This window comes from Augochlora pura, chromosome 7, assembly GCF_028453695.1.
Source record: "Augochlora pura isolate Apur16 chromosome 7, APUR_v2.2.1, whole genome shotgun sequence".
Lineage (NCBI taxonomy): Eukaryota > Metazoa > Arthropoda > Insecta > Hymenoptera > Halictidae > Augochlora > Augochlora pura.
In genome coordinates, this window is record NC_135778.1 from 4778975 (window position 1) to 4805402 (window position 26428).

The 26428-nt window shown below is 41.6% G+C and overlaps 1 protein-coding gene across 3 annotated transcripts in view; it reads left to right on the plus strand.

The window, feature by feature from the left end:
- Best2 (bestrophin family protein) overlaps positions 1–26428 on the plus strand; it is a 90109-nt gene that overhangs the window by 31597 nt on the left and 32084 nt on the right. The window contains exons 2-3 of one of the 3 annotated variants that reach the window (XM_078188300.1): positions 12700–12810; positions 18292–18463. In XM_078188300.1, the coding sequence (XP_078044426.1) occupies positions 12700–12810; positions 18292–18463 (283 nt within the window). Of the gene's footprint in view, positions 1–12699; positions 12811–18291; positions 18464–26428 lie in introns of those variants that run through there. The other 2 variants (XM_078188302.1, XM_078188301.1) reach the window with 2 other exon arrangements.

Genomic DNA, 26428 nt, shown 5'->3' on the forward strand with positions numbered 1-26428 from the left:
TTATGTTTTTCTTCCGATACCGGTCCAGTGGTGGTGCTTATTATTTAATTCAAAAACCCGTGAAAGAGGGACACGCGCCGTTTACAGGTTATGTTTATATAATTTCTTAAAATTTTTCACTTAGACCACATTCATAATTAACACGAAATGAATTCCATACAATGTTGAAAGTACAACCACCATCTAATGGTTCATTTTTCACGATATCGTAAAAATTACATTGAATAAATTTAGTTTAAAATAACGTGGTGTAGAATAACTGATAAACTATTTTTTTTCTAAATTTCGACTTGGACCACTTTCATAATGATGGGCACATATATAAGAATGTCTTAGTAGCTGATTGAACGGCATAAAAAATCATTGATCGATCAATGAACCGACACGTCGATCGTTTCTGCAATACATTGCTACAACAGAAACTGTTCTACGTTAAGCGTGACAACTTCGAGCATTGCCAGCTGCCCCTAACTCCGCTGCCAGAGAACGGTCGCTTCGCTCGAAGGGTACGAACGATACAAATTGTGTAACACGGTGAACGTGCAGACGTCAGGGCGTCGTCGCCGTCGTCGTCGCAAGAGCGATAAAAGGCCTTGGCGAGCCTTGACCGGTGGACCGTTACTTTGCGCCGTCCATCGTGGATCAAGCTCCTTGTTTCCTCTTACCAACGGCACGGTGGTTCGATAGCAGCTGTGTTCTCCTTTTATTGTTTTCCTTTCCTCGTAAATCTAGCGCGCGGTTTGCGCAATCCTACGCGGCCGAGCCGTGCGGCGCGTTAACCGGCCGTTGGGCGAACAAACCTATCGGGACTTTTGCTCCGCGGATCATTTTTTTTCTCTGCCCGCGCATCCTTGAAACCGGGAGAAAGTAATCGGCGGCTCGATGGAATCCAACTTAGTCATCCGCGGGAGTTCGCTCTTATCGACGAGGAAGAATTAATGGAACGCGGCGCGCGCGCTCGAACGCGGTGCTCTGCTTCCTATTGTCTCGTGACACGGCGGCGATGAAGATGTCGCGGAGATTTTATCGTGGAATTCGACGACGGTGTCTTTTTCACGTGCAGCGTTTACGCTTCGATCTGTTGCTGTAGTATAACGAGAGTGTGTGTGTGGAGACAGATTTATGTGAAACGGGACGAACGAGTGTGAACGTGTATGAGAGAAATTAAAAGAAAGCGAAAAGGATGAATATGTGTGAGAGAGATGGAGAGAGAGAGAGAGACCGGAAGAAGACGATCGATTTTGCAAAAGTGGAACGCATTCAATGTTGGACGTTTGTTATGGATAGACGCTGGAAGAGGGTGAATTTTCTGATTTCACAAAAGACGTGCTATTAATTTAATTTTCCATATCACATTGCTGCGGTACATTTTCATCGAATTATCGGCAAAATTACCTTGGAATACCTTGGAATACCGGCATACCTTGCAATATTTCTTATCTTTTTCTGACAATTGTCTAAATGTGTTTGTTAGTTTAAAATGCACGAGTTCGTAGTTTCCGGTGTCAACGTGAATCATCGCTAATTCCTTACAAATAAATTTCGTATTGATGGTAAAACCATCCATATCGACAAACTTTCCGAGAACCGCCGTTTATGGAACTTATCATCTACACGCGGATGATACTGTGTCGATTTTGTTGCAGAACAACGAACTTACGTTGAAATTGAAAAATATAATTATAATAAATAAAGATATAATATATCATTTTCAAGAAAGGGTCCACCTTGTTTACGCAACGAACGAATCGAACTCGATTCAATTCCGACAAACGGAAACTGTGAAATTGTTGAAGAGACGCGAGTCGTCTTCCTCCTCGAAGATTGTTGTTAAATACTAATTGCGCGAGACAGTCGCTTTCGAAGTATTCGTTGCTTTCACCGTTCCGGTAATTAGTCGACTATGGATTCATGCATTCATGCCGTTCAAATTGCGTAGAACCAAGTACCATTTTTTCTCTAACTTTAACCACTTTGGCACAACGCGCCGCTATAGTGGCTTCCGTGAATGTTTCGATTATTTTATTAATTAATACAGTAAACGATTAAAGTGAAAGTGTGTATGTACAATACTTTAAGAAAAGAATATATGTAATTAATACTATATATAGCTATACGGAAAAAATATATATTAAGAAAAATGGTAATTTAGTTACGAACAATTTTATTTGTGCAAAATCCGGACTAAGAGGTTAATCTCTGTAGAACTAAGTGCGAAAATGCAGATTTGCATAAAAGTCACCAGTTCACTGAGTAAAATGTCTTCATTCAATTATTATTATTAAAAGAAAGTATTACTATAAAAAGAAAGTATTATTATAAAATTAATTATCGTAAAAAAATGATTATAAAAAATTGTTCGAATAAATAGATAGAATAAGTGCTCAATTATATTCAGAAATAGAAAATTCAAAAATATATTCAGAAATAGAAAATTCAAAAATATATTCAGAAATTGGAAATTCGAAAATATATTATATTCAGAAATAGAAAATTCAAATGTATATTATATTCAGAAATAGAAAATTCAAAAATATATTCAGAAATAGGAAATTCAAATGTATATTATATTCAGAAATAGAAAATTCAAAAATATATTATACTCAAAAATATTCAGACGATTCTTATTATCCGAGATCGTTAACAGATCGTCGACGGTCGACAGACGCCGGTTCGCCGATTAGTCCGCGAACTGCCGTGAATATTCGGCGCAAATAAATCCGCGACCGCGGCCGTCGTGTTTTTCTGCAACGTAACGTAACCGCCGAATAGCAGCGCCGCGGCGCGAAACACACGCGAGCACGCGTCGACGAGGATTACGGTTGCTCGCCGCGCCGGCCTTCCTCCATTTAACAATTTCGCCGCGGTGAACGAAAGTCTTCGAAATAATTCTAACGAGACCCGGCGCGTTGCCCAACCCGCGCTTTCGAATGTTTTCAAATCGCGCGATAAAATCTGCGCATCGGCGGCGCACGGTCCCCCGGCCGGGACGATAAACAACCGTGCAATCAGGGAATTAACCGAACGACGCGCGCGGCCGTTGCGAAATTGTTCGCCGTCGCGGGTTCCTTTTTTTTATTCTTTTTTTCTCTCTCTGTCTCTCTCTGGTTGCATTTTTCGTTCGGCGACGGGACGAGCCCCGCGTTGTTTCGCAACTCGCGGAACCGGATCCGAGAATTTGAACTCGGAGCGGCTTCGAGCCGATGTTTTTATTCTATTATCTTGTTATTTTATCGTTTTTCTCCGAATTAATTTATTGGCGGTGGAGATGGTCGATGATCGAAGCGCGCACAATAAGTGAGATCAGTACAATTGGACTATGTATATCATAAATTTTTAAGAAATACGAGGCCGCATACAAATCTTTAAAGTTAGACGAGTTTGGGAATATTTTTGTATTATTTTCATCAGGCTTGTGTTTCTTAAAGTTTAGATAAACGATCTCTATTTTACACGGCTTAAGAGTAGTTTCAAAGTGCAATTTTTTCGCACTTCATTTATTCGTTTCAGTCGCAAATGTGAAAATTAACCCTTTGCACTCCAGTGATAAAGGCACCGCTAAATATTCTTCTGTCATGTTTCGAAATCATTTGCAAATTATTACAGTTATCAATATTAAAAAAAAACTATTAAAAGTGCAACTGCTGTGCTAGTCACATGACTTAATTTTATTATTATTATTAATTTTATTTGGATAAAATGCGATGATAAAATGGAAACACCGTACATCTGGTTGACTGCGATGGAATCCGAGGTAGAACGACTTCGAGAGCAAAGGGTTAATAAAACGCACGAATTACGAATTTCTATTTAGTAAACGATTTTATAGCCGAACGAAACGGTTCAGTTTATAGCCGAATAAAATAGTCTGTTTATTTAATTAACCCCGCAAGAAGTCCCCTCTTCTACGACGAATTCTCTGAATTTTCTGCTCGAGCATCGGAGCTCGCGCGAGTCACGTGAATGAACGGTAGCCAGCCAGTGGTGCTCGGATCGCGATCCAGATCATTTCTCGAAACATTGCCGCTCGGAACGATTGTGGTACTCGGCAACGCGACGATAAATAATCGGGGCCGGCAACGCGCTCGCGCTCGCGCGCGCGGTTACTATTGTTGGCTAGTTAGCGGAGCAACGCAACGGTGACTCACGTTTCAGCAATATTTAACATTCCGCGGTGATACGAAAGCAGTTATAGCACACTGGCCACTTCCTACGCGTCGCCCCGCGTTGCCCGGAGCCCGCCACAATATTAAGCAGCCACGAAAATGATCGTCCGCGGCGATTCGGTCTCGTGGGAAATCGATTTGAACTCTCCGGAAATCGTCGATGTAACGAGTTCTTCGTAAAATGAACGGAAGTCGATCGGTCGGCGCGAGCTCATTGCATACAGTGGGTATAATAAGCGCTTTAATAAGCCTGTTCGCGCTGCAATTCGCGGCTATATATTAACGATAATAATAAAAAAGAAACGACGCAGCTGTTGCGTAAGTAAAACGAAACCGGTCTTTCGAAATATATTTACTGTAAGTTTTTTTATAAATTAAAATTATTATTTTAAAAATTATTATATTATTATTAATTATAATATTATTATTATTATATAAATTATTATTATTATATAAATTATTAATTTATAAGTAAGTCGATCGCTGACTTTTCGAATGGTTCGTTTGCATTCTTTAAATATACAATTTGTCGTATTCGGTTGAATATCGGACTTCAGCGATGTAAACAACTTGTCGGCGAAAGAAACGAAGTTGCGTCCGGATGTCGCAAATTTCGAAGATTACGGACCGAAATTGATTACAAGACTGCGCATTCTTCAAAGAAATAGATAACTCGTAAACAAAAAACAATAAAGATATTACAAGAATTTGTGAATGTCTCTGCTTTCTGTACAAATTATTAATATCGTTAAACTGTTAACCCTTTGCACTCGATTGGTGCCTCTGAGGCACCACTAAAATTATTCTGTTACCTTCTGAAATAATTTTTATAGCAACAAAGCTCAATTTTAGAGAAAAATTGTTAAACGTGAAACTGTTGTTATGAGTCGCAAGATTTAATTTGGTATGTGTATAAAATGCATTTTGTCAATTAGAATGAAAATACTGTACACCAGAAAAATTGTCACAGATTTGCAGCTGAAATGGCTTCGAGTGCAAAGGGTTAAAGAGACGTTTATCCGGCTTATGTTCCTAGTTGGATATTTGTTAAGTCATCGGACTGCAGTAGGCAGCGTTTACGACGGTGGAAGCGTGTAAACGAAAGGAACAGCGATCGACCATTTATTTTCTCTCGGCTCAACACAGATGGAAACTATCGGCATTAAATTAAGATCCCGGAATACCTTTATCACGGCGTTTGCCTATCTCGCCTGCTTTCTTTTTGCTTTCGACGTTTTACGTAAACGTTCTCGGGACGCGCGCGCGCGATCAAAATACGCTCGGCGCGGTTAGATCGATCATTGAAATCGGGCAGCATAGAATACCTCGAATTTCACCTGCGAGTCGACCGATATTACGTAAATCGTGTACGTCCGGCGCGGGAACGGGCGCGAAGCTATGAAATTAGCTAATAGAATTCGCAGTCGAGCCGTGCCGCGTCGAGGCGACGTCGAAACTGTAGAATCGAGGCAGGTTCGTTCACACGCGGGGAACGCGGAAGATCGTCGTCGGACGGGATCGCGTTGTCAATATTCGGCGCGTCGATTTTTAGAGGCGGCGCGAACTTCGTTCTCGCATTGGCCAGGTGAGAAAGGTCGAGAGGTGTGATTCGCGGTAAAAATATCCGGAGCGAAAAAATCGTCGAGAAAATCGACGAGCTCTCCGCCGTCACGTCCACGTCGGCCACGAAATCGTGCCTCGTCCGACGTCCTTGAGTGTTATGAATAAACATAAGGAGTTCGGCGCCGTGGGAGCGAAATAAAAAATTGCTCGTGGGATCCGGGAGACGAGGATGCGAAGGATTAGCCTGGTCAGAAAACGCGACGGCTCGCAGCCTCGCGCGGTCTTCTTAGAAGACGATCGTGGGAATAGGAAGTGCCGTTTCAGTTGAAATCAGGGCTGACCAATCGTAATCATAATTGCTTCCGGACGGTCGCGAATTAAATCAATTAATCGCGGCTATTCACGACCGGTCGTTTTTCTCGGCTCACGACTCCGGTGCACTTTGCTTGAAACGCAGCACGATAATGACGCAACGAACAAAACATTATCGTTAGCGATTAGGTATGCGGCACCGGGCGACGGGGCGTACGCTTATTTGTGCTCATCCTTGTGCGTCGTCGCTCATTAATTCATAAATCAATCGGCCGGGAGATCCTTTGTCTCGGCGCCGAGGCGCAACCAGTCTCGGACCATTTGCTTTAATCGTTGCGACACGCGCGCGCGCGCGCTACGATTTTCTATCCGACGCGACTCGCTGTTATCGCGTGTCGGCCCTACATTTGTTTCACGTACGAATTATCGAGATCAATACGGGCGTTTAATAGACAGTCGATTTCATCGTACGACCGTTGCATATTCAAAGTAACTATAACTTTCTCGCGGTGTTTAGTTTTCCGTCCAATGTTCATATTTCGGAAAGTAGAAAAGAAAGGTGAAAAAATGGGAAAAATTATTTATGGTCAGGTTATGAAAATATTGAAACACTGAAACGTAATGGCTTTCGTAACATCGTACAGAAATTTTTGAAACACCTATCGCGAAGATTTAACCCTTTGGCTACGGCAGACTTTGGGCACGGCCGTAGTTTTTCGTTAGGCATGCATTTCTGAGGAGGTGTATGAAAATATTCAAAATATTGAATTCTGTTACGTTATACCAATATTACTTGAAGCGAACAATAATATTAAGCTTTTTTACAATATATATATAGCGTAAATATTACACAATACATAGTTAATCAAATTGAATAATAAACGGGGGCGAAATTTGATCGTGACGCCTATTGGCGTCTACAGTACCGGGAGACCAACGTGTGTCGGACGCCAATAGGCGCCAACAGTAGTCAAAGGGTTAAATGAAAGCATTTCGTTTAAGAAACTAAGGAGGATTCAATGAGCAATTGATAAGAACACCACTTAAATCTTAATGAATTCAAGGAAGTAAAACGTGTCTTTAATCCTCTTAGTTCCGGTCAAAAGAGTTTGTGTCTGAGCGAAATGTTTAACAATCGTTTGACGAAGTTTGATAAAGTTTCGGGAAGGAATTGCAGAAATTTTGAAAAGACTGATAAATAACAAATACAAAAAGGGAAAAGAAATAAAATAAAATTAAATTAAATTATTTAATTTTTTTTTTTAATTAAATTATTGTTTAATAAAAGCATTAAGATAACTATCTTGCCGATAACAGTCAACAACGATATATCGTTGTTTGGTACTAAGAGGGTTGAATTTCTCTGATTTTAAATGTTTTCGACGTGACACATTGAATTCACCTAAAAATAGCCACGATATATAATTGGACAAAGTTATAGCGTTTTATTTAAAATGCTATTAAAATGCTATATAAATGTTATGAAACGTCATAACAGCGACAGAATTGAAGTTCCAAAGGGCTGCAAATTAATTCTGATGTCCAGAGATTCGTCTGACAAACGGAACCAAATGGTACGTAAAATGTACGTAAAGTGTACGTAAAATCTCCTGTAACTCATGTGAAACACAGAGTACCTAGATAAAGCGTGTTGCCGTTGTCGCGCGCGCAACAGGCAAGAGTAAACGCGCGCGCGCGCGGGTTTCACGGGCGCGTGGACTTGCCGTATGAATGGCGTGTGGGACAATGCTCACTACCATGACCCACTGACACAAAAATAATGGAGCAACGCGGGATATTCGTGTACTTTCATAGTCCTCGCGGATTTTCTCAGCTGAAAGTGAAGCTCGCGGAGTTGCGCAAGTTGCATCAAGCCGACGGCGATTAAAGATGGGATCGGGCTTAGGACAAAGAAGCGCGAATCTAGTTGGATAGTTTCGAACGTTTCACAAGGACTTTGAGAAAGAAAAGCAATAATTTTAAATAGACTCGAACCCAGGCGAAGTAAATGGAAATTTTATTGTATTTTTCGTAAAACGATTGCTCACCAAGTATACTTGAACTCTGACCGAGTAAAGAACCTTTTATGAAAACGTATGTTCTCGTGTATATCGTGCATGCTCTAGTTGTACTCTATCATCGTATCGTTAACATTTAAGCACAATTTAATGTTTTAATAAATGCATATTTTAATCAATATATATTTTAATCAGTACATATTTGATTAACCCTTTGCACTCGAGTGGTGACTCTAAGTCATCTATTTCATTCCAAAATAATTTTTGCAACATTAAGATTTAGGATTTAAAAAATTGTCAAGTAGTAAAGCTGTCGGTAAGAGTCACAAGAATAAATTTTGTATGCATAAAAATTGATTTTGTTAAATAGAATGGAAATGCCACGAACCAGAAAAATTATTTCGAATTTATAATTAAAGTGGCTCCGAGTGCAAAGGGTTAAACTAAATATACATATTACAGCGAAGCATATAGCACAATTTATATTTATAATGACTATTATTATTTTTATTATATTTATTATATCTGTGACTATTGGACTCGATCCCATCATCAACAATTTTGTTCCCTCGCATATTATAACACGTCGAGTCCTCCGTCCGAAGATTGTATTTAACGTCTCGTTTTGACGCAACTATGATACGCGACGGCGCAACGAGATGACGCAGAACAAACGTACACGCAGCTCGAGATACTGCGTCAATCTCGTCGGGCGCTAACGAAGTTTCGAAATTTCTCCGTGGAATTTCGGGGAGCTGTACAATGTACCGCTATACTTTCACTCATTTCCAACGAATCTTCATTCCTTTTCTCGGGTGGCGGTCTTATCCGAGATTAATCGGGTTCCTACCGTGGAGATCTTGTCACCGAAAGGAATGTTCCGTTCGAGGAACTTGTTCTACTACGGACGTCATTGGGCCAAGAAGATCGCGCCTCGCAAGCCGACTAGACCGTTCTTGGTTACCGTTGAAAAATCGGCCGACCTCTTTCGTTCGATTTGCTCTAACGTTCGGCTGCCCGTGTTACGCTATGGTGAATACATCAGGGTGAAGCTGAATGCACCGGACATCCGATGTTCTAATGAGGTTTTCCCACCGGTGACGTTTCAATGTCGGTTCCCGCGTCTCTGTCAACTTTGACGGACTTTTGCTAACCGTTCGTCGCTCATGTATATTTATTATGTTATTGAAAACATTGGCTTGATTTCATCTAGAGTTTCTACAGTGGAAATTGTAGCGTTCGCGGTGCTTCTTCTTCTGTCAATTACTTTATTTTATTTAAACATTAATGCTTTGCACTCGAGTGGTGACTCTAAGGCACCAGTAAAATGATTCTATTTCATTCTAAAATAATTTTTGCAACAATAAGGTTCAGATTTAAAAAATTGTCAAGTAGCAAAACTGTTGGTAGGAGTCACACGAATAAATTTTCTATGCATAAAAATTGATTTTGTTAAATAGAATGGAAATACCACGAACCAGAAAAATTATTTCAAATTTACAGTTAAAATGGCTCCGAGTGCAAAGGGTTAAAGTGTTGTATTATTCGATACTATTTAGTCTATGAAACAGGACTCAAGTCACCTAGACTCGACTTGAAACTAATTCTTTACTTATTAATGCGCTTATTTAATTCTCGATCTCTCGTAAAGCAACTTTGTCCTTATATACATAGTATTGTCTTTTGACGTCGCAGCTGTTGCGTGTAATATAAAAGGACGGTCAACGACATCGGGAGTGATTCATAAAATCATTTTCTTATTTTATTTTATGAGAACAAAGTTTTCAACTATTCGTACAAAAATCATTCTGCGTATACAATGCTACTTTAAGTATCTTCCTTCAATTCTCCACTTTCCTATATTCGCGTTAACATTCCTTGAGACATAATGCCACCTTTCGACACCTCCAGCATTGCTTCTGTTGGAGATCGCTACGTCAGAGGGCGCCTCGCACGCGATGACCAGTGAATAGTACTTTTGCCAAATAAACGAGGGATGGCGTTTTTCGTTTTTCCTTCCGATCCGGCTGTAACGGTGTGCGCACGTGCTTTATTGTCCCCGCTTATTACATCCGTTCCAACCTATTCCCAATAGCTTCTAACCCAACGATCCCACGGAACAGGATCACAGTGAATCGAACAAGCAGTCAACTTTCTCCAAAAACATTTTCCAAGCGAATCCACGAAACAACTTCCTGTCTTCATACTTCTCGTCTGGAACACTTCTAAATCCTTCAGCAAAAATCTCGCATCTAAGGGTTTGTTGATTTCGGCGGCGAACACTGGCGCCACGCCGATTTCTCGAATTTTTCTTACCGCGTGACGCCGTTATAGAGAGTCGACGGCGTTTTGTAACGTTCGGTTCGTTTCCTACGATACGTTCGCCGCGACGAAATATGTGCCCATAATTATGAAAATGGTCTAAGTCATGTATTTCTTGTTTCGAGATATTTAATGAATTGCATTTGCATAAATTGAAATATATTTTATACATTATGCGATCTTTTCTATTTAGAATTTTATTAGTCTTGAATAACGGAAATTTATTATGAATATGAAATTTTGTGTGAATTTCATACGAAAATGTTGTTTTTAAAGTTTGAATTGACTTAGACCATTTTCAAAATTAACTGAATGTACTATAGATGACTTGAAGCAATAAAGAACTACGAGTTTTATTTGAAACAATAACTTTAATGAAATGATTCGTGCACATTTATTAATGATTCTCAAAAAGTAAAGCATTTTTATCATTTCGAGTTTCTAAGTTTTTAAAATGTTCCTGAAAAACTGGAGGAATGTATGGTAGTAAACACATAATATCTTTATGTTTTTCTTCCGATACTGGTCCAGTGGTGGTGCTTATTATTTAGTTTAGAAACCCGTGAAAGAGGAACACGCGCCGTTTACAAGTTATGTTTATATAATTTCTTAAAATTTTTCACTTAGACCACTTTCATAATTAACACGAAACGAATTCCATACAATGTTGAAAGTACAACCACCATCTAATGGTTCATTCTTCACGATATCGTAAAAATTACTTTGAATAAATTTAGTTTAAAATAACGTGGTGTAGAATAACTGATGAACTCATTTCTTTTCTAAATTTCGACTTAGACCACTTTCATAATTATGGGCACATATGTTATCGTTAATTTCGCCGAATGCCAGCGGTTCGGCGTTCCGCGTCGGCACAGGGTTGAAATCGCTTTCACGCCGGTCGTCGCACGGCCGGGTCTGCCAGCTCGCGTACAAGGTGGAATCGTGCGGGCGAACATTGTAGACGCATCGCGGCCGTCGATAACGCGCGGGGCTTTTCACTTTGGCCTCGTTTTGCGCTACGTTTCGTCGCGCTATCCGCCGGCTGCGGGATTTGAATTTAAAGTCATTGTCGCCTCGCGATTGGTATTGACGAAACCTTCGGTTGTCGGGCGCGACCTTCGGCTGGGTTTCGTTCTCCTAGCCGGGCGCTCCCGCGCGCGCGCGTGCACGCCCCACGTTTTTCGGCCGTCTTTCGGGGAGCAGCGGTCAAATTCCGCGAATAGCCAATGGAATCGCGCAATGCACATGCAATATTAAAGGGAACAGTTACCGCGTCGTCGTCGTCCGGCTCGCCGCGCGTTTCACAACCGCACGAAATATTGCGAATTCATTGTACCCCGGGCTCGTAAAATCGATCTAACCCTGACACACATAACCGGCCGGGAGATCCCGGACGGTTCCCGAATGTCCGACGATAATCGTTATCGTCGGCGACGGACGACGTTAATGCGATAATTGCGGCTTTTCAGCTGCGTGGGCGGCTGCTTGTCCGCTTCTTTATTATGCACTCTCCCCTGTTTCTCGAACGAGAGAATGACTCGTTTGCCGACGCTCGGATTGCCACTGCCGTGAAACGATCGCATTGGTCGATATGGTAATATGGAAACAAGAATTATAATTACGAATTATGATGGAACGCGATCTTAACAAGATTTGTCAACATTTAGCCATTAACCCCTTGCGCTATCCCTCCTTTCATGCTCTGACCAGACAATTTTTGTTTCTTGTATTCTCTCTATTTATAACACCTTCGTTTCTATACTTTGATAACAGATGAATTTATTTTTACTTCGATGTACAGAAGAAATTAATAATATTCATATTTAGTGGAGCTTCGCCAAGAGTCTTATAGTACAAGGGGTTAAAGAAGTAGCTGTTTCAATAACCCTTCGGCCTATAACCACGAGTCTGACTCGTAGTAAACAATTTTTTTTGGTACACATTTTGCGCCAGTTCAGGTACGCGGCTGAACAGATGGATGGCACGGCGCGCGACCGATTCTCTTGTTTACTATAGCTCGCGCAATTGGCAGATATCGTGTAGGCCAAGGGGATAATAACAGTGATAATTATCAACTTAAATATATTTGCCCCTTTTCGTACATTGCATTGCTTTGATCTCTTATTTCAACGATAAACACGATTACTAATAACGTTGCAAGCTTTTCAACTGATTGGTATACGTTTCGGTACACATTGGCGTCTTCGCTGTATTTTATTACCGCTCGTCAATGCAGAATATATGGGAAAATGCTGGGAACGCATTTTCTCGTTTCAATGCCGCTGTTAACGTTATGTTGCGCTTTGTTTTTCCAGATGGCGGGGTTCCGTGTACAAGCTAATCTGGCGGGAACTGCTGGCGTACCTGTTCGTCTACTACCTCATCAATTTCACATACCGATACGCGCTCAACGAGCACCAGCGGGTGTGAGTACATGAATACGTTCATTTGAATAAAATATCATTGTCGCCCGCGACGAAGTCAATGTCTCCGGAAGGTCGAAAACCGAAACCGCGCGCGCGCGCGCGCGGAACAAAATGTGGGCCTGTGTCGCCTTGGAGTCGGACCGCGTACGAACGTTTTACGATGCTGCCTCGAACGTTCACCCTGTCCCCCATTTTAATCGAAAGCAGAAAATTCAGCGTGCATCTGCTGGCCGGAACGAGGCGCCTAACATTTTCTTCGATCCGCTTTGTATACTTGTAATTATTAGACCTCTTGTAATTATCAGCCCTTTGCACTCGGTTGTCACCTCTCAGGGGACATCGTAATTCTAGTATATGACTAAACATTAAAGTTTAATAGCGAATTGCAACTATTTCTATATTCTATATTCTATTCTATATTTGCAACTGTATATAAATGTTTATAAGCCCTGGTTGGTAACATCCACGATGGCGCCGAGTGCAAGAGGTTAGAGATACTTTAAAAAAATGTCTTTATTGAAGATGCTCGAACGATCTTCATGACTATGTTGTATGTTCACTCTTTTGTTCTCATTTCCTGCTAATGGTTTTGGAACTTCTCTTTTCAGTTTGGTAAATGCACCATAGTGTTGCGAACTGTTATTCAATTTGAAAAACAACTGTCGCGATGGTTGTCGACGGTTTGGATATCTTCTATAACAAAGACATTTTTTGAAAATATCTCGAGATCTAATAATTTTTTTGCCATGGCAACCTAATTATTTTTTACGTAGAATGAATAGAAGAATCGATCTGTGTAAAAAAATATATGCATTTCTATTTTAAGAAATGATGCAATTGTTTATTGCACACGCACTGTTGCATTTGAAAAAAAATTTAATGGCCTACAGATGTAGTGCTCTTCGAACCATTTACCTTTCTCCTTTGACAGTTTTTTATAAATGCAATAATAACGGAGTTATGTCTTGTAACAATTGCGAGGATACATTGCGAGGAACATTCTGTTAGAACATTAATAATAGTTGAAATTCGCTGGAATTCAAAAGTGAATGAAAATATTTGACACGATGCTGTTTTCAACGCATACTTCGTTACACTCGATTAAGAACAGAAACATGGTCGACGTTTGCTATTAACACTTTATGCTACATGCACTTTAATATACATAGGACCGGTATCCTATAAATCGGTTTTTTCTTACAATCGGTAGCTTGTGGATCGGTTGCCGTGGTAACTAATAATTTATTACCTATTATTGAAATAGATATATTAAATTGTACTAGTCCAATATATAATATTTTAAATATCAAATATCTCTCGCGATTAATAAAATAAATGGAATCAAAATAGAAACGTAAATTTAACATTCAACTAAATGTTTACTAACTGATAATTTTAAAGTGATCATTTTTACAAATTATTACAATTATTTCTGAAGAACTTTCTAAGTAATATTTTGCTTTTCTTTTATATCGAAATATGTAGAATCATTGTGCGTTGTATTTATAATTAATTGTTGAACATCATTGCTTCAACGAGTTAAACTTGGCTCAAAAGGAAACAACATATCGGTCCAGATTTCGGTATCACCCGGTATATTAAACGAGCCACACGATCGCGTACGATCAATGTCGATCGATAATATTTCTCCTCGATACTGACAATGCAACACACGCGGCTGTCCTTTCCCCGCGTTCAGTGTCTCGCGGAAAAGCGAATCGGTCGATGCGTGTTGCCATAACTGCGGATTTTACGCCAGTCGATAAGCCCACGCGACAACGACCTTGGCCGCGCAAGAAACGCCGCGTTTCCGATCCTGTTTGCAACATTGTCGATCGATTTTGCGACTAAACTTCATCCGCGTCGATGTTGCTAGAAATAAATAAATTACTCCGAACGAAGTTGTTTCATTATTTAATTGTCGTAATAGAATTTTTGTTAACTTCTATTCCACGTTTTTGAATATATTTTTGTTTTACACCATGTTTAGACTTGCACCTATTTCCGGCAACGGTTTGCGATAATATTGCAATTAAATATTTTTAGACAAAGGCGGTATGACTTTGGTATGAATGTCTTTCAAAAAGTTCTGGTAGGTTTGGAATAAATTATCTAGCAGGAACAAATTTTATAACCTCTTAGGCACGGCTGGATCTTGCACGAATGAAATTTTTCATAACTAAATTACCATTTTCTTAATATATATTTTTGGTATCGTTATATATGTTGTAGTATTAGCTATATTTATTATTTTTTTAGTGTATTTTTACTTACCCCAGAGTATTCTATATAAGTCCGGAGGACATTTATTGATAAAAATATATTTTTAACTATATTTATTCTTCTCTACCTGTATTTGACATATACACTTTCACTTTAATCGTTTACTTTGATAATTAATAATGCAATTGCGTAAAGCGCGTAACATCCGCGAAATCCGCCATAATGTCGCGTCCAGTCTAAGAGGTTAAGGTTAAACAAGAGAACAGGTAAAACATTAATTTCGTAAATAATCTATTTATCGTAAAACTGTTATAAATTACGAATTAATATACCAAACACGTGCGAAACAACAGAAATATCCAGGGCGATTTTTATTTAAACTAGATCGATCGGAGACGCGCACGCAGTCGCAACTCGTTCTCGTTGCGGCGTGCTATTACCCGGCGAGAAGGGTTCGTTTTAGGGCTCGTTTCGAAGCGGCGTAAAAGCCCCCGCGGAGCCAGTCGTCGCCGAGAATAAAAGCCGATTCAAGTAATCACGATTCCGGCGGACGATTCGAAGGGGTTAAACTATTGCTATAAATTAATTCTTTTAATATTAAAGATTAAAATGATATTTTTGATAAATTTTTAAATTAGATGTATCAAAATGCTGGAATATTAAATAATATTTTGAATTTAATTGGAGGAATATTAAATAATATTTTGAATTTAATTCGAAGGGAGCAGCGGGACGCGCGTGCGCGATCTTTGAAACGGCCGTGGTCTCGGGAGCAGTAAAGAAGCCGGTAGAATATTTTGCTGACGGATCGTACGAGCCGGAATCACGGATACCGTAAATAAAATTGGGCCCCTGCGCATCGCGCGCGGTACTCCACGGTGCAGGCGCAGGGGCCCCGCGCCGGTATTACAAAACGCATAAAACGCGCAACCTGTTATTTATGTCGAGAATGAAAAAGAAGAAAAAGAAAGAAAGAAGGCGGATGAAGAATCGCGAGGGACGTTGCTCGCCGCAAAAAAAGATCCTCTCGTTTGAGCCGCTTCGATACGGGGCCCGTTCTAAATTTAGAACCACCGAAGGGCCGGTTTCGGGACGGGCTTAGGGCCCCGGGACGAGCGCCGTGGATGAGCGATTCGCCGAACAGGACGCGGAACGCGGTGCAAAGCCTCTTTTTGCGATCGTATATATTCTACAACGATAAATCCCGTGTCTTCCTTAACAGGATTTCTTCTTGCACGGTTTCGCGGAAACGATGCTGTTCTGCAAGGCGCTGGCAACTACTAACAACCTGTATAAAGTACGGAATTTTTGAAAATAGAGTATCGTTGGTTTTGTACGAGAGCCACGACTGCTTATTGAACTGGAAGAAATTTTCGAACATCTCTTTGTGACAATAGCTTAACCTTTTGCACTCGGCGCCATCATGGGTGTTACCTACGAGCGCTTATAAACATTTATATTATTATATAGTCGTATACTATATAATAATATAAATGTTTATAAGCGCTCGTATTTTGATATACATGCATATGTATATATAATATTGTTACAATAATATTCGATTTATATGAATTTGTAGAGATCGAGAAATAATTGCAAATCGCTAATAAACTTTAATGTATAGTCATATTCTAGAATTACGATGTCCCCTGAAAGAGGACAACCGAGTGCAAAGGGTTAAGATTAGATCTTATCCTTTACAACGATCCGTCAAGGTACGCGATTTTCTTGAGCTCATTTATAGAGCTTCGAGTGAAATCTGTATTTTCGCAACGATGCCAAAAGCCACGAGGATTTTATACGAATAAATAAAATAAAATCTATCGTCTATCCTACACTGTGGATTTAATATATAGATTTAATATTCAATAGTGAATTTAATATTCACTATAAAAATTCTTAGGAGAATGAATTCTTTTAGAAAAATGAATTGAATTCTTGTTAATGTACATGTTTAATTACGTTTTAATAAGATATATACCCTATGACCATTAGGCGTTCAATTATCACACCAAGCACGGTGGTAAATTAGTACACCGTCCCTAGCTCGTTGTTCAAGGATGGACGGCAGAGATTAGCGTTACGTTTCGCCGTCGTTATCGCGGAACGGCGTGAACGGCCAGCGAAACGTAGAATGAATTTTCACGCGCAGCTGCAAAATCTTGGTGGAAACTCCCATTTGCTAATAATCACCAGTATGTAAGACCGGTAGTGGTCACGTTGGGTGACGGTATCACCTCAACCTTGCTCCACTTGTAGGCGAGCCGGTGCAAGAACTTTGCCGCGCGCGCGCGCGCGCGCCGCCAGCTAAACAAATATTTAACTGCACGCAATCCGAGAGCTTCCTGCACCGTGACGTCGACTCGAAGAAAAAGAAAAATAAAATAAACAAAACGCAGGGATTCGTGGACATTGTACGACTCGTCGGGCAAAGAAATTCGAGAAAACCTAAAGGAAAATCGTCCGAGGAAGTGTTGCATTCCGCGAAGCCTTGAATCGGCGCGAGGCCTTCTATGATCCTTCTAGGTTCAGAGGTCAAGGAACAGCGATTAGGAAGATCGGGAATGGCCAAGGTAGCCAAACAAGGCGAAGGTGTCTCGATGGAAGTGGGGAAAAATGGTGGACGATGGAGAACGAGCTATCCTCTGGATGGAGGTAGCTGAAGCTGGCTAAGGGGATTGGGAATGTCTGCAGTCAGCCGTAGGATCTCCTGAAAACCTTCGGCTGGCCATGATTCAAGGATAATGATAGCTTTAGGGTGCTGTGGCTGCTCTTCCGATTAAAAGCATACTTTTTTTTAACGCCGAGTCAATTAAATCCAGGTTGTGCGACGATTCGGTATTCCGTTTATGATTATTGTTATCATTTATGAGTTGTGTTCAGTTCCGTCGATGCCATAGGCTAATAAAAGGACTTGCTATATTTTACATTAATTATTATTATTATTATTATAATTTGAGGGAAAAAAAAGGAAATTAAAAAAAAGGGAATTACCTTTTTATTCAGTGTCTACTTCTTTGCAATCGATGTGGAGAATCTTTATTTTTCATAAAAGTCCGCAATCTAGTCGCAAGCATTTATCGATGAATTTTCAGTGCACCAGGTTATAAAGTTGACAGTTTCGTAAAGCATTTTAATGGAAACCAACGTTCGAGTCGAAGACCCACGACGATTCTTTCTCGTTGGATCAATGCTTGAAAATCTGATACCGGAATTTCTCGAATAAGCGATGCTTAACGCAACATTGTCTTGTTCCAGGATCTTCGAGAAGATCAGATACTACTTCGGGAACTCCAGCGACTCGATACCGATGTCGTTCGTCCTCGGATTTTATGTGAGCCTGGTCGTGAAGCGATGGTGGGAGCAATACAAGCTACTACCGTGGCCGGACAACCTGGCTTTGTTTATCAGCGCCGCAATTCCTGGAAACGTGAGTATCAACTACGGATTAGACTCTCGTCCTAAAACCGTCTAACGCGAACGCTTCGCCCCGGCCATCGCGGTAAATTCGCGAGATTCTATAATATACAATGTCGAACGGCCTTGCAACGGACTCGCGGCGACAAAAGAACGATTTCACGGTGCCATTGTTTAACAATTGCACGGACGGGATCCGGGTTAATTTGGATTTCAGTGTTTCAGAGGCGTTATATCTTTCTCTTTGAAATTAAATCTCTGCGCTGTATCGATTAACCGAGTCTTGTCATTTTAATACTAAATCTACCGTGGCGGTCGAAATGACAAGTTAAAATTGTTTAACACGTTCCGTGCCATGTGTACCACCGATGCTTACATGTTTATTTAGGTCGCTAAGAAGATAGTATGCAACAAACTTAGAAGTAAAGAATTAATTTCCACCACGGGAATGAGTCGTAATAAATTCGATTTATTGTTATATATACAATAATTAATAATTTTATATAATATATAAATTTTTAGTAAAATATCAACTAGCCAGTGCGAAGAGTCGTGAATGCTTAAATGAAGTTTCCAATTCAAGGATTACGTTATAATAAAAATGATGAAGAGTCCAGATAAGCTCGGACTTGTAACTAAATAACTAAATAAATAGATAAAACCCACGGAAAGAGTCTATAAATAAAAAAAAATATATATAAAAATGGAACGATACTGTAGAACAATTATAGGAATAAATACAAGATAGTATTTTACAGGAATAAATACAAGATAATATTTTACACGAATAAATACAAGGTTAGATTTAAAAAATTATTAAATAGTAAAGCTGTTGGTAGGAGTCGCAAGAATCAATTTCGTATGCAAAAAAGTGCATTTCGTCGCATAGAATGGAAATACTGCGTACCAGAAAATTGATTTCAGATTTACAATTAAAATGGTTTCGTCTGCGAAGGGTTAATGTAACTTAGAGTCCCGTATTTCCCTTGAAATCTAGCGATCGTCGTCAAAAGCGATTCACCTGGGATTAGCAGAAGGTAGCCGGGATCTCGGTCGCACGAAAATTCCCCGTAGCCTTGGCGTATCGGTCGCGGCACGGCGTCGCGCTCGCCTCATTACGCTAATGAATTGCCGTGACACGTTTCGGTGTCGTTAACCTAAGTAGGTGCCAGCTCGGAGTCACGCCACGCCCAGAAGCGGCAAAAAAAAGAAAAGGAAAAGAAAAACGAACACCGGCGCGCGCAGAACGATCATCCCATAATTGGCAACCACGAGCGAATCTCGGCTGCTCGTTCCCGGGGCTAACGGGGCACACGGGCGACCACCATAGGACGACACCGGTCGACATAGGACGACGCGGAGAGCGGTGTCGGGACGCGGCGTCCGCCGATTTAAACTGGCCAGCGCACGTGTCCCGCGGATGCCGACACGGTGCACGACGACCGAGAAATTGCCGTCCATTATCGTTACTTTCTCTGATCGCGTCGAACGGACCGATAACGAAAGTTCACCGGGCGCAACGGGCTCGCTTTACCCGGTGTGTACACGACAACGTCGTTTCATAAGTAATCTGTTAACTCAGCCATGGGAGTAATTAACCCCGCGACGGGGTGACCCGCGAATCGCCGTCCAATTTACTAGCATACGATCGATCAATTTCACTTTCGTAGTTCCCGCGATCGAAAGTACGATATTCGACTTCGATGGATTCGAATGTACTATTCCAGCTGATCGGGCATCGACGATCCCGATTAACTCGATCGAACGATTTTCTCGTACAATATAAAGGCATTAGACTGTGATCGATTGATCGGTCGAGGCTCGTTCGATTTCTCGTAAGCTTGCCGGAGGATTTTATGTATTTATGGCGAGGATTAATAGCGAAAATATAAAACTGCGGGGACGTAAAAAGTTTTATTCGATTACAAATCCTTCGCTTCGGCGGCGCTTGAGCGGAATAAATGTATAACAATAAATAATAGTATGAACTCAAAATAAAAATAAAACTTCGGCAGAGAAATAATAAAGAAATAAATATATATAAGATCGTATAAAATTTCCACAATTAATTATTAGATAAATAAACGAATGTGAGAATAAACACATAAATAATAAATAATAGATAATTGATAATTATATAATTAAATAACAGATAATTTGTATAATATACGATAATACGACAATCTATTTAGAGTCTACTTTCCTGATGCGTAAACGAAAGTTCTCTTGAACGTTCGATGTTCATGCCTTCACTTACAGATCAAGCATTCATCCATGTACGAAGAAAGTTAATTCGCGTATTATTAATTCTTTTTTAAGGAGCAATTTATCGCGTATTATTAATTCTTTTTTAAGGAGCAATTTATCGCATATTATTAATTCTTTTTTAAGGAGCAATTTATCGCGTATTTTTATAATAGTTGCACAAGAAAGATTTTATCTGAATCGATTTACGATTGCAGTCGTGATTATAGTCTGTTACTAGATAGAAAATATAGAGTTCCTTATCAATTTTCACTTCACACTAATCGAACGCATCGGAACAAAATACAGTTTACATAACCGCTGCCGGCACCACAATGAACAGAAAACGCGGTGCCGTGAACGCGGAGCGTAAACTCGCCGTCTAATTGTTCCATTTCTACGCTCACGGCATTCCAATATTTCAGCGTCGAAAGAACGCCATACCGTCGGTCAGGAAATCATTAAATTTCGAAACACAGCTTTGCATACAATCTCTCCGGCTCTCTACGCTTTCGAAAAAAAAAAGAGTGGTTCCACGAAATTTCAGAATGATAAATTCCCGACTGTCATCGGCGCCGAACACGCCGCGTCCCGGCCTGTATTCAGGAAATGAATCCCCCGCCGTCGAATATCCGCGTAGTCACTCGGCGATAAATCATGGTTAGCCACTTCGCATCCTTCGGAATTACGTCGACGGAAGCGCTACGTCCGCGATTATTTACGTTCGGCTCGCGAAACCGATTATGCGCGAGCACCGCGCGGCAACGTGGCCAAAACTATTTCCACGTGCTCGTCGGTAGTCCGGTTCCGGTTCGAACTTTGAAACGATCCTCCGGCCGCGCGTGGTCAATGACACAATGTACAAGTGAAAGTGCAACGTGTATCGTAGCGAGGAAAGAAGGACGAACCTACGCTTCTATCGCGCGCGCTTCGGGATCATTAACCAAATAATACTTGCGAACGGGGGTCCTCGCGCGTTGGTCGATCGCGGCCGGTTAAATCCGCGCGCACATTTTTAACCAGACATTGTTGTTGCTCGTGGATGCCTGGCTAGGATTTGCCGGTGGAATCGACAGCCGGCGAATCAACATACCGTTTCCATAAAAACTCTCCGAACTTCCGCAGAAACTTGGCCTTCCGCGACACGGCTACCCGTCTTACCTCTTTCGCCGAAGGTGGTCGCTGTCACACTAGTTTGAATAAGTACGCTGGACACCGTGTGCCGCTTCCACCGCTTTTTACGCTCTAGCGGTTCTCCATAGTTGTCACGACCATTGTTTCGTGACATATCGTGGTCCTTCTGCGAAAAAGAGAAACGAGCGATCTTTCTGTCGCCAGAATGTCTGGTTAAGTTTGCAATTTAATCGGTGGCCAGTGTCTACGATCGCAGAAAATTGTGTCACATTCTTCTTACGGCTCAGATTTATCCCTTCGCGAGTATTTATTAATTCGCGCCTCTGGAGAAAACATTCCTGGCAGAATGTACGGATGGGATATGGAACAGTCGAACGTCTGTGGAATTTAGCAACGACCAAGCTGCGGATTTTTATGCAAAATATAAACTGCCTGCGTTAATTGCACGATACAGAAGCTTTAAAGACATTCCACTCGTTCCTTGCTTATTTTATTCGGTTGGAAATAACGCAATAATATTTGTATGTTATTTAAATGTTTTTTCAACTATTTTCTATTCGATCTATTCGTATATATCATAATTGTATAATATCTTTAATCTGGCAGTGATAATACCATTTGCCCGTTTATTAGCGTTATTCCGAGCTGTAAAGAAATTTTGATTTCGTTCCTAGTTCGTGCCCCGATGCACAATGTGTGACGCACAACGCGTGACGCGCACAGACGCAGAAATGCAATTTCAAACGGAGATCCTGCCTACAGTATCTTCGTTACATCAATATTACATGTTTCAATGGTACAGCGTGACATCTTTGCAAATGAGAAAAGCTGAAAGGTTAGCCAATTGATAAGTCAACAATTGCACACGCTTAACCCTTTTACATTGTTTAATTTGCGGCATCCGCGACAAGTCTGCAAGCATCTCTGCGCGATTTATAACACGACCACGATAATATAAATTGAAGTCGGTCGACGATGCAAGATAAAATCACTGGAATTTTTCGTTTTGTTAGACGTCGAAAGGATTCTTCGACAATTTTATTGGAAAGATTAAAGTTTTGATAATTTCATCGAAAAGATTCAAGTTTCGACAATTTTATGAAAAAGATTAAAGTTTCGACAATTTTATTGAAAAGATTCAAGTTTCGACAATTTCATCGAAAAGATTCAAGTTTCGACAATTTTATGAAAAAAAATTCCAATTTCGACAATTTTATGAAAAAGATTCAAGTTTCGACAATTTCATAGAAAAGATTCAAGTTTCAATAATATCATCGAAAGGATTCAAGTTGCGACAATTTCGTCGACAAGACTCAAGTATCGACAACTTCGTCGAGAAACGAAGCTCAACAAAATGCCGAGTCCGCGGTGCTCCAAAAAGAGCGGCTCTCGAAAATCAGTGAAAGCAACGGGCAGCAAAGCGTGAACATTTTCGCCCGGTGGCCGCGTAGAAGGTAGCAAACGCGACCAGGTGGCAATTTCGGCGGGCACCACCCCCGCCGCCTCCCCTCCTCCCTCCCCCTCCCGCGGCGCCGAAGCCGGTCGACATTTTTCCCCCGGGGGGGCTCCCCGGCTCTCGGAATGCCGGGCGTGTAAAAATGCACGGCTTGGCAGCTCGAAAAGTCTGCCTCTGGCTGGCCGGCTCGCGGTCCGCCGAAGGTGGGAGTCGAGCCATCCTTCTCGCCTCGGGGCCTGAATTCCAATTAGATTTCAATGAAAGGCACAGCCCAGAAGCTCGCGCTGCCCACTCGCCCCGCTGCTCATTCACAAATCCGATACTTCTCGTTACGTGACTACACGGACTATACACCGTCGCGTCGCGGTGTACCTAGGAAACTTACAGTCCCGTTCTGGGCAGACCTTGCCCGTTGCCCGGCCGAACGCGTTCGCCCGTCCTGCGCAGAGACCAACGCGTCGTTCTCTGTCCCGCGCTGGACTTTCTCGCGCGCGTCCAGCAAAATCGGAAACGTAGAATGCAAGCTGCGTCGCGACGGGTTCACGCCGGGGCACCACCGTGCAATTATTCCAGCGAACGATGCACTCGTCCCGGGTACTTAACTAGCTGGAACAAGAGGGAAAATGGAGAACGGCCAGCAACCCGCTTGAACGGCTTCGACTCCCTATGGCCAGGTGGATGGTTGATCTTGAGATGGAAAAGGCTCCCTTCGATTTGCCAGGTTATGTCAGGTTATAACCTAGCAATGTTCGAAGTTGACGATCTTGTATGAACTTACGAGAAGAGAAAGATCTTTCATATACATTCTTTGAAGGTCGATTACAACGTTTTGTATTTTCTATAATAAATTATCTCTATTCTCAAATAATTCTAGCGTTCTGTGAGTTTCGTATATGACTAATTAATTTCTTCCATAAACGCGTAAAGCGATAATCACGCAACAACTGCGAGAAAAGTCGATTACGAAGCGACGACGAAGAAACTGTAAACGAAAGTCTTGAGAGACTTTGACCTCCATGGATAAAAATAGTATTCATTAAAAAAGTAGGTTTACGCGATCGCGGCGCGGTGATCGAAAGATGGCGTCCAGCCGAGTCATCCGTGGAATCTCTCGAAAGGTGAAGCTAATTGGTCCCTAATTGCGAGATATTAGAGAAGAGGCGCCCGCGGCTAGCGTAACCCGATTCCCCTCGCATTCCAGGATAAACAAAGCGAGAGGGACAGCAGCTCGTCTACACCTCGGGCAGTATTGTACATACGAACCAGCTAATTACAAAGTTGCAGTTAATCGACGCGCGGGCCGGTTACGGCAGCCCGGAGCATCGCGTTTCGCAACCGGCGCGACGAGCGGCCGAGGATCCCGTCGATCGAGCGGCGAACGATCGTTTCGCGGGAAAAACGGTGCACGCGCGAGATTAATCGTTCGACGATCGCGCCGTGGATCGTTCCCGATGATATCACGGCCGCGCGCGGGTTTGCGCCACCGCGCGCGCGTTCGGCAACTTTCTTCGGGCGGCTAGATCAACGGACGAGGGTTCGGGGAATCGGCACGTGGCCCGGGCTCGCTCGACATACACACACACACGTGTTATTAGCCGCTCCGAAAATTTTAGTTTCGACTGACTTTCTTCGACAGGGGGCCCCCGTTGCACGCGTTACCGAGGGCGGCCGGAACGTGCCTCGATCCACAAAACACTTCATCTGCGGATCCCCGTGATCCACATACCTAACGAAACACCTTGAACCAGGAGGCCCCTGCAATTAGACTATCCCGTCATCGGTTATTCGCCCGGCGTTCGCGCCGACGTTCGCAAATTAGTTCCGACGTCACGCCAAAATTTCGCTCGCTTAATCGACGATCGAAACGATATTTAATCCGTGGAATTTTGCGCACCTGCGGAGGGTGCACGATTTCTAAGACAACGCTGGAAATGTTAAGTATCTTATCGACGGTAATATATTATGCGACATAATTTCATTTACTTATTTATTTGTCACAGATTTTCGTTGTCAAAAGAATGTTCCTCATCCTCGCTTTTATAAAGTAACTCGCGCGACGGTGAAAGTGTGCTTGAACGCGATTACAAGTACTACAATTTCAGCGAATTAGAAATGCGATAATATCTGCACAGAAATTGAACGTTGAAATCTTATTTGTTGTTATCTCATAAATAATTTTCTATGTTATAAATGCGTAAAGTTCTGTACCGATTGAACGTTGAAATCTCATTTGTTGTTATCTCATAAATAATTTTCTATGTTATAAATGCGTAAAGTTCTGTACCGATTGAACGTTGAAATCTCATTTGTTGTTATCTCATAAATAATTTTCGATGTTATAAATGCGTAAAGTTCTGTAACCGGTTGAACGTTGAAATCTCATTTGTTGTTATCTCATAAATAATTTTCTATGTTATAAATGCGTAACGTTCTGTACCAGAGCAACCATAACGTTGATTGATTCGAAGCCGATAAGAATTCGTCGATCGATCGGAAGGATCGTGACGGCGCGTGGAAATTTTCGAACCAGGAATTGATCGTCGCCGATTTCCGATCGAATTGTCATTCCGACGGGCGTGCCAGGGATCGTTCACCGCGGCGCAAGGCGGCCGGTGATTACAAAACGGTCGATCGGTTACAAAATGTCCGTGCCGATCGCCAGAAACGAAAGGAAAAATGGCGGGCAGGCGCCACCGCGGGTTTTTCACCGATTAATACTGGAACAGGTCCGAAACCGACCGCGATTCGCGACGCGCGGGCCAAAAGCACGAGGGGAAAGTGTGGACAAGACAGGTGGGAAACGTGTTCGGCATTCGTGGGACCCCAGGAAACGAATTGTACATTTTTTTTTTCTCGCGCGGACCCGCCGTTGTCCGATCCTCGAATGCTGTTTCACGTTTATTTAACCGATGTTGACCGTGCGTGATATTTTGGGTAACCTTAATTAAGCTCGAAGAATACCTGTTAACACGTTCGTCGCCGACATTAATTTCTGATCAATTTTGAAAATTTATTTTTATTGCAATATATTCGAGCAAAGTGAATTCGACTATGATTTTTCGAATGCGAAAGAGTTCTATTGTCATCCCCTATGATAAATGTGAACTTTTTAGTTTTATGTTAATTAATTAAATTGCTTTAATT